General features: G+C 39.9%; 1 protein-coding gene across 5 annotated transcripts in view; it reads left to right on the forward strand.

Annotated features, from left to right (window-relative positions):
* Positions 1-8,819, forward strand: part of YIPF7 (Yip1 domain family member 7) — a 30,612-nt gene extending 21,793 nt beyond the window's left edge. For 3 of the 5 annotated variants that reach the window (XM_084901243.1, XM_084901242.1, XM_084901241.1), the window contains exons 5-6: positions 3,092-3,273; positions 8,406-8,819. In XM_084901243.1, the coding sequence (XP_084757369.1) occupies positions 3,092-3,273; positions 8,406-8,568 (345 nt within the window). In that variant the 3' untranslated portion in view covers positions 8,569-8,819. Of the gene's footprint in view, positions 1-3,091; positions 3,274-4,611; positions 4,925-8,405 lie in introns of those variants that run through there. The other 2 variants (XR_014796543.1, XM_084901244.1) reach the window with 2 other exon arrangements.
* The last annotated feature ends 1,004 nt before the right edge of the window (positions 8,820-9,823 follow it).

Consider the following 9,823-nt stretch of genomic DNA (forward strand, 5'->3'; position numbering starts at 1 on the left):
GACCACTGGCTCCTAATTGCTTGCCTGCCTGCCTGCTTGCTCCCAACCGATTAGCCCCTAATCACTCTGCCTGCCTGCCTGATTGCTCCTAACTGCTTGCCTGCCTGCCTGCCTGGTCACCCCTAACCACTCTGTCTGCCTGCCTGGTCACCCCTCACTGCTCTGCCTGCCTGCCTGCCTGATTGTCCCTAACCGCTCACCTGCCTGTCTGCTCATTGCATGTCATAGCGACCGGTTGTTCCACCATTCAGTTGATTTGCATATTACCCTTTTTATTATATAGGATAATCACATGAATAAGTATTTCAAATACAGATTTAGTATGAAGATGGAAGTGCAGGAAGGATCCTGAAAAATTTGGGTTTAAAAAAAAATGAAACTCTTTTTCTTTTATTTCTTTTTTTAAGTTATAAATACTTCATGAGTATAACATTATAATTTGGCATCTGTATACACTACAAAGTGATCTCTCCATAAAGGTTGGTTACTATCGATCGGCATACAATTAACACATTTTACCCCTTTAGTCCACTCCTCACCGCCTTCTTCCCTGCTCTGGTAACAAAGGACCTGGGATCTGTTCTCTGTAGGTAATTTAAAAAATCGAAAGAAAGAAAAAGAAAAAAAAGGAACATTTATTTTCCTTTTCAACTAAAAGCCCTTGTTACAGTTTAAAACAAATTAAAAAATGGCACTGGCCCCTGCCAAGTGGAATTGTACTTTAAATTGAATAAAATAACAAGAGAGAATATGAAGAGAAATGTCAATAACTGATATGGAACGGGACAATTTTGCTACCAAATTAGTCTCATTCATCATTTATTTTCCCCACCCTATTCACAAAACTTGTTGGAGCTAGGAAATTCAGACTGTGTGTCCTTTGGATATAGAGAAGTTGCTTTTCACCATTACAAACTATCATTACCTTAGAATTATCACATTCAGTTAAAATATTAAATAAAATGTTTACTACTTAAAAGTGACTAGAAAGTGTCACTATTTTCCAAGTTGAGTAAACCCACCCAATGATGCAATGCATAACTGATGTGTTTTTTAGCATGTCCATTAGCATCCATAATGTTATTTCACAAAATAATACAAAAGAATTCCAAAAGAATATAAAAGATATTCAGTGAGAACTTACTTTGGCTAATGCAAGAGAGCATTTTGCCAATGTACTCCAGGGACATTTTTGTGAAGGAACTTAGTAGTGACCAGTGTCCATAACTACAGAAGAAGAAGAGTTGCTGGAAAGTTTAGATCATTAAAATGGTCATAACATTCTCCAATACCCTTCATTAATAAATATTTCTTTGTTCTCTAAGACATAAGGACTTCACAAATAACAGCTATGGAAAAGAAAAAGAAAAAAAAAAAACAAGAAAAGACAGCTGAAAAACTCTCTGAATCAACTTACCAGATCCTTTGCTGTTTTTTTAATAATTCCCGTGAGAATCAAAGCCAATTTATCCAACCTTTATGTAGAATTTCTAGTCAGTTTAATTTAAATGTAAAAACTAAATTCTATCTTGACTGGAGCATTGGCATCCTCAGGTAGCCAACATTAAAATACCCTCTGTTCAATTAATGATAGATTGCACTTTCCCCAGATGAATTTAATGGAGATACTGCAGCTCCTAGATCCTAGTGCTTTGTGAGTGGTGGCTATTTTTATAAATCTTCAGAAGCTCAGTGGTATATCCTGAACACCAATGAATTCCATTAACAGTACCTCTTTTATGATTCATTACCAGGTAGTTTATATAAATCAACTTTTCATAAGGTATGTTCAGTTAAACTGGCATTATGAAAACAAAACTTTCTGTGGTAAGTTTGGGATATACTGGGTAATAAAAGGTCAAGTAAGTTCAATTATTAAAGCTCCTGTAGTTAAGGACCTACATTTTAGAGTCAGACTACCAACTTCAACCGATTAGCATTATTTTATTTTGAGGAGTTACTGCCCCTCAATTTCCTTCTGTGTAAAATTGATAAAATAATGCTACCTATCTCATAGGATGGTTGTGTAGATTAAATAAGTTATAGAAATGCTTAGAATAGACCTTAACATAGCAAATCCTATAGATCTTTGCTTATCTTACATAATAAAGAGGGGATATGCAAATTGATTATCACACCATAACAAGATGGCTGTGCCCACAGCAGAGGCCAAGTTCCCATAACAAGCTTTAACTAGCAATCAGCAGTGACCTGAGACTGTGTGGTGCTGGGCCGGGGTGGGGGACCTGGGGATTCATGCCACCCTCCTCCCCCTGCTTGGTGGGGCTTGATGGTGGACTTCAGGCCGTGCCCTCCATCCTGGTGCCAGGCTGGGGGACCTGAGGCTGTGACCCCCACCCGGGACTTGATGGGGGACCTCAGAGTGTACCTCCCCACTTGTTAGGACTTGACAGGGGACCTCAGACCCTCCCTTCCCCCTCCCATAGGGTTTGATGGGAGTGGGGTCAGTCAAGTCTGGATCTTGCTTGATTTCGAGGTGCATGTGCATGTGGGTGGGCAGGGACTTGACTTTGGTCCCATGGTGTACACCAGACTCTGACAGGAGGAAGATTTTCATATACATTTTACTAATTTTCTTTCATCTCTGACACTTCTGTTATAGAGAAAGGGCAAATAGCAATATTAAAATATTTCCTCTAATTAAGTCCCCTTTAATGTGCACCAGGTCACTAGTATTACTAATATGCCTTGTAAATAACTAAGTCTAAATTGGAATTTTTTTTATTAATTCATTTATTATTTAACAAATATGGGGAGAAAATATATTCTTATGCTCTAATAGGCAATCTGTGATAAAATAAATAAATAAATAAACCTAAAAACATTTCATCTTCTCTAGCATACTTGTGCCATCCCAAGTCTAGTCAGGGTTGTGTGTTTTCAGGACCTGAATTCATAACATAGTCAGTGTATTTCCCAGAGCTCCTAGTCTCCTGATAATTGTAAGCACTACAAAGATATGGAACAGCGCTGAGCTGATTGATTCTAAAATGCTCTCTGATTTATTGACTCCCTGATTTTCTCTTGAAGCTTTCTGTGTATTCAAATGGTTTTCTTCTCCTTGTTTCAGGCGGGGAAAGTTCAGTTTGGTTACATATATGGCATGAGTGCCATCGGCTGCCTCGGGATTTATGCCTTACTGAACTTGATGAGCTCTTCCGGAGTGTCCTATGGCTGTGTGGCGAGCGTGCTGGGTTACTGCCTGCTCCCCATGGTCATCCTGTCTGGCAGCGCCATCTTGTTTTCACTGCAGTAAGTGTCCGGGTTCACTCATAGCCCCACATACACAATCACTGCTAAGGCGTGCCACACCAGAGCAACACCGACCTCTTCCCAATCATTTTGGTGGTGGAGTTGGGGACTTGATGACTATTAAAAGCTACAGGCAGGCCAGTCATGGTGGCTCAGATATTGAGTGTTGACCCATGAACCAGGAGGTCATGGTTCCATTCCCAGTCGGCAATTGCTCCAGTTGCAGGCTTGATCCCAATGGGGGGAATGCAGGAGGCAGCTCTCTCTCATCATTGATGTTCCTATCTCTCCCTCTCCTTTTTTTTTCTGAAATCAATAAAAATTTATATTTAAAAAAAAGCTACAAGCATATTCAGGGAAGTATGTCAGTTTTGGCTAAGGTGCTATTTCTATATCAGTGATTTAAAAAATAGATAACACCAAGTAACCTTTAAAACTGGTACTTTGTGAGTTGTCACATTCTTCAATATGAGCTATTGTCATGGGTAATGGAAGATCTTTCAAAAATTCACTTGTTTGATTGTGGGAGAGTAAGTGACTGGTGAACTGCTGACAAATTGCCTCAGCTCCCAGGCACTCTGTCTTCTAGGTGGGAAGCAACTGTTCTCTCTCAGCTGGGCTCCGTGCGGTGCAGAACAACCAGGAACCCTGGTGAGGATATTAATGCTAGAGAGTTTTACGGCATATGTGCTCAGTCAAGAATTTTTTTTCTTCTTTATTACTTTATGAGCAGTTAGTATTTGCAATTCAAAACCATTAGTAAGGATGCAGTAGCTAAGTTTCAGTCAGGCACTCTCCCGGGACAGCTGCATGTCACAACCACTTTGACTGGGGAGAACAAGTAATTACATCGTCCTTTGTCACTTGTTATGCTCTACACCCAAGTAGAAATAAACATTTCCATCAGTGCTTATGATTCCACATTATAATGAGACACAATTTGTATTTGGAGGATCCACATTTTAAATTATTAACCCTACATTGGATAGGATATTATATAAAGAACTTAACAATACCAAAGGTAGACATTTTAGAAAAGAATGTAATATTTTTATTTAGATATAATCTAGATATATATAAAAGGCTAACCAGCTGGTACCTATACTGTGCACTGACCATCAGGGGGCAGATGCTCAACGAAAGAGCTGCCAAGCTACCGTGACTTGGCAATGGCAGTTCTCTGGGGAAGCACCCTGAAACCAGAGAGCAGGGAGCTCAATTCCTTGCGGGGCTGTGTGATTCCACCTTTGGCTGTGGGCTATGGTTTCCTGGGGCACTGTCGGTCCCGAATCTGGTTTACTACACACTTGCGTTTACATTCCACACCCTGTATTACAGCAACATTGCAGAGTGCCCTCTCACCCTCCAGGACCCTTTGAGAGATGTTGGAGAGTCAGTTGTTTTCAGCCCAATCCCCACAGGCCAGGCCGAGTGACTCCACCTGCCAGAGGGACCCCACTGCTCATTCTGCAGACACTTTTCAAGCCACGGTGCTGCCCCTGGTGCGGTCTGGGAGGTTGGCTTCAGGGCATGCCCAGCCTGTCTCGCCCAGTCCTGCCCTGCTGGCCATCACCCGGGACCACCTGCACTGTCTCACCCTGGCCTGCCCTGCTGGCCATCACCTGGGACCACCTGCACTGGAGCCAGCACGGTGAGCAGAAATGCCCCCGTGTGAGCTTCCCCTCCCACTTCCCCTCTTACTCTTCCCCTTTGCCCCCCTCCCCCCCTCCTTTCACAGATGCCCTTTGAGCTGTGCAGCTGCCCTAGGAATTCTAATTAATTTCCTTTCAATGTGCATGAATCCATGCACTGGGCCACCAGTCTCATGTAATTTGTGTGTGTGTGTGTATGTGTGTTAATCTTTACTCAAATATTTTCCATTGATTTTTTTTTAATTTTTATTTATTTTATTTTTTTCAGGGAGAATGGAAGAGAAAGGGAAAGACAGAGAGAAACACATCTACTGGTTGCCTCCTGCATGAGCCCTGACCAGGGCCCAGGCCAGGGAGGAGCCTGCAACCAAGGTACATGCCCTGACTGGAACCAAACACAGACAGGCTGACGCCCTATCCTCTGAGCCAAACCGGCTAGGGTTCATATAATATTTTTATAGCATTATTGAAAATGAATTAGTTGGAAATGATTTTAAAATATAGTCTCTTGCCCTGGCTGGTGGTTAAGTGGTTAGAGCATCTGCCTGTGCACCAAAGGGTTGACGGTTCAATTCTGGTCAAGGGCAAGTACTTTGTTCAGTTGCAGGTTTGCTCCATACCCTGGGTCAGGGCCCATTGATGATTCTCTCTTCCCTTGCTTCCCTCTCTTCTACTCTCTGAAAAGCAACAGAAAAAAATATCCTCAAGTGAGGATTAAAAAAAAAGATGGTCTCGCCGAAACGGGTTTGGCTCAGTGGATAGAGCATCGGCTTGCGGAGTGAAAGGTCCCAGCTTTGGTTCCGGTCAAGGGCATGTGCCTTGGTTGTGGGCACATCCCCAGTAGGGGGTGTGCAGGAGGCAACTGATCGATGATTCTCTCTCATCGATGTTTCTAACTCTATCCCTCTCTCTTCCTCTCCGTGGAAAACCAATAAAATATATTAAAAAAAAAAAAAAAAGATGGTCTCATTTTAGTAATATTATAGTAACACTAGAGGCCCAATGCACGGATTCATGCACATGCACCAGTGGGGTCCCTCAATTGGCCTGCACCCTCTCACAATTCAATGAGGCCGAACTGGCAGTCTGACATCCCCCAAGGGATGTAGTAGTGTGTGAAGCAACAGATGGCTGGGGAGGAGCCCAAGCTAGGGCAGGGTGCCAGGCTGCTCCCACTCGGTAGGGCTACTGCAGAGGCAGGAGAGGCTTATGCCACCACAGCTGCACTGCCAGCCATGACTCTGGAGTCTTGCACCCATCAGTCAGCTGAACTCCTGCTATGGGAGTCTACTGACCACCAGGGGACAGATCTTGCATTGAATGTCTGCCCCCCTGGTGGTCAATGCGTGTCATAGCTACCAGTTGACTGATCATTTGATCATTTGGTCACGTAGGCTTTTATATATAGAGATTCTTTTTTATTTTTTATTAAATGCTAGATGTTTTTTAATTTTTTATTTTTATTGATTTCAGAGAGGAAGGGAGAGGGAGAGATAGAAACATCAATGATGAGAGAGAATCAGTAAGTACTCCTCAACATTAAATAAAAAAAGGAATACAACAGAGAATGGATACTTTCAATGTATAAATACAATGTGAGTTGTAGGTATATTTATTGAGTCTTATCCATGGAAAAATTTCAGTTTTTGATTGTCAAGTTCTTTAGCAAACAAGCTGTTCCACTTACTATGTTGTTTAGTACAAACATCTGACAAGTTAATACACAGCGCAATTCTTCAGTTTCTATTTTTTATCAAATGCTTTTGTCAAGGAATACTATAATGATTTATCATTTAAAAATTCTAATTTTTAAACATTATTTCCTGAAAAGTTGAGATTTTAGGGCGTTGTAAATGACTCCAGATTATTAGGGGAAGAAAATAGAAACTAAAACTCTTAGATTTTTGGAATCATCACAAGTATGGACCTCTTCTCATTAATTAGATTTTCATTCTGAAATTATGACAAATGATTTAGAAATCCTTTAAGCTATATTTGGCTCCTAAGACCACTATATTAAAAATTGCCCTTTCAGGCTTATTACTATATCATTTAAATTAATCATGTATAATTTTACATTCTTGTTCATAAAAAAACGGTAAATTAAATCACTCTAGAAATTATTCCTAATTAAACCAATGAATATAAACTTATTAGAATGCTTTTTAAATATTTTTTATTTATGTTATATTGTATAATTTTCCACTTGTTTTGCTTTGATTCAATTATTAAATTAGGTTTTCCTGTCATTGTCACAAATAACAAACATCGTTACCAGCTTCAGATTCATCCAGGATTAACTGAGGAAGTGTAGTTTGATGGTGAAAAGAACAGTGTGCCAGGCTAGTTAGGAGATTTTGACCTAATGCCCATTTTACTGTGCAATTTTTATAAGTCACTTCATTGTTTTAAAGCTGGAAATTAGATAGATCTGATATCTCTCCTAGGTCTTATGTCTTGTTTTTCTAAATAATACATTCTGTTTTGCACAGAAGAAAAGAAATTCACTCTTTACCACCTACACTTTTTGATTTTATTCCTAAAATGGTTAGACTTAATTACCTTACTTGTCCATTTCCTCTTAAAGAACCAGTTGCCTCCGCAGTTACTTCTTAAAGATATTTATTTATTTATTTATTTACTTACTTACTTACTTATTTACACATAACTATATTTTTTATTAATTTCAGAGAGGCAGGAGAAGAAGAGAGAGATATAGAAACATCAATGATGAGAGAGAATCATAGATTGGCTGCTCCTGCTAGGGACTGAGCTCGCAACTCAGGCATGGGCCCTTGACTGGAATCAAACCTGGGACCCTTCAGTCTGCAGGCCAGCACTCCATCCACTTAACCAAACCAGCTAAGGCTTGAAGATACCAATTTAAACAAATATATTTTAGCATTCTAAAAAGTCCACACATGCACATCCAAAGCGATCCTTAGCGATGAAGCGGGAAGCAATGCTTAATGTGCCTTCCTGTTCCACGTGTTCCTACTTGAGTTGTGTCAGGCTTTGCTACTCAAAGTCCTGGAAAGTGGACTTGGGAGCAGTGGGTGCTGGGCACCCTACTGGAATGCAGTCCAGTAATCTTCTGCTCATACTGTAGGTACATTTAGGAAGAAAGTGTCAGGGAAGGAACTCTGCAGCTGTAAAAGTAGTTTCTAAACATAGTTTACATAAAAGAATGTCAGGAGTTGTAATATGAATGTTGACATATGGGAGTAATTACAAGGGAATTCTTCTGTTGCTATTAATTCCAGTTTTACTAAAGTATGAAATATTTAGCTTCTGATGGTGAATTGACTCAAATATTTTCTAACTGGCCAAGCCTTTTAAGTTCATATGGTTCCTCACCCCCATTTTTACAAATGAGAAAGTAGTTATAAGTATTGTATGAGAGACATTTCAGAGGCAGCTCTGATTCAGTAACCGCTTTCTCCTGACGTAAGGCAACCATCCCTTTTGTCTTTGCTGCAGGGGCACCATCGGAACTGTGCTGGCACTGGTCATCATTCTCTGGTGTAGTCTCTCAGCTTCCAAAATCTTCATTTCCGCCTTGGACATGGAAGGACAGCAGCTTCTCGTTGCCTACCCGTGTGCCTTACTTTATGGACTTTTTGCCCTTTTAACAGTTTTCTGAAGATTATTTGAGGTGGCATTACAGTATTCTGTTTATTTGCTGTTCAGATTATTCTGGAAATGTATTAGCTTTCAAATTTAGTAATATGCTTTATTGCCATTAAGAGATTAATAAGCAGAAAAACAAGTCATTTACAGATGATGCTCTAATAGCATGTTTGGTTTGAATGATGTTCTGCGTCTCAGTTTGATGCATTAAAACATTTAAACATGCTTTAAAATAAAATAAAGGGGATAAAATTGTTTTACTGATGGATCTTGTTTTTCTCGATGAATGCATTTCTGAGAAACTGTAAGTAAATAAAATCACATGCTGAGTGGATAGTTAGCCTTCTGAGATTACTTCATCAGGGCTCAAGTTGTGTGCATATGGTTAGAGTAGGTAATATTGTCCACCCCTTTGGAGAATTGTAAGGGTAGGTTATGTAGGGTTTCATTTACCTGAGATTCAAATAACTCCTGTCATTCAATTCAGTTACTTCAGTAACTTTCCTTTGGTCTCATCTGGACAATGCATTAACTCACCATATTTTCAAATCCTCACTTCCTTCTTACTTAGCCATGGTTTAGATGCTATGGCTCATTATATCATTTCCTTGCTGCATATATCCTCAGTAACCTTGCCATTTGCTCCCTAGAGGAAATCCCACTTGTTTCATTTTAATTATATCACTGTATCTCAAATATGTTCTTTTGTTACTTTTAAATTTTTTTTATTAACTGATTTTAGAGAGGGAGGGGACAAGGAACAAAGAGAGAGAGAAAGATCTATTTGTTCCACTTATTTATGTATTTATTGGTTGCTGCTTGTATATATCCTGACTGGGGATTGAACCCACAACCTCGGCATATTGGGATGATACTCTAACCAACTGAGCTACCCAACCAGGGCTTTGGTGCTACCTTTTGACTCATACTGCATTACCCTACTAAATTTGCTTTAACACTTCTTGAGATTATTGTTACACAATTTCTTTACTCCTCGAATCTCTAATGTTTCTCATTTCTCACTGTTAGTTTATGGAACTTCTTTTTATTTCATTGAAACCTGGAAACATCCAGGGAAAAAAAAGCAAAACTTAATAGTCCCATCACCAGATCTACCAATCTGCATACATCTTTATCTCTCACACATACACACACACACACACACACACACACACACACACACACACACACACTTTGCATTCCTTCTTGTCCATCTCTTCTCTCCATAGCTAGCCCTTCCACTTGCATAGCCTTCACTTTCCTTTTGA

The sequence above is a fragment of the Pipistrellus hanaki genome (genome assembly GCF_964339955.1).
Source record: "Pipistrellus hanaki genome assembly, chromosome: 1".
NCBI lineage: Eukaryota > Metazoa > Chordata > Mammalia > Chiroptera > Vespertilionidae > Pipistrellus > Pipistrellus hanaki.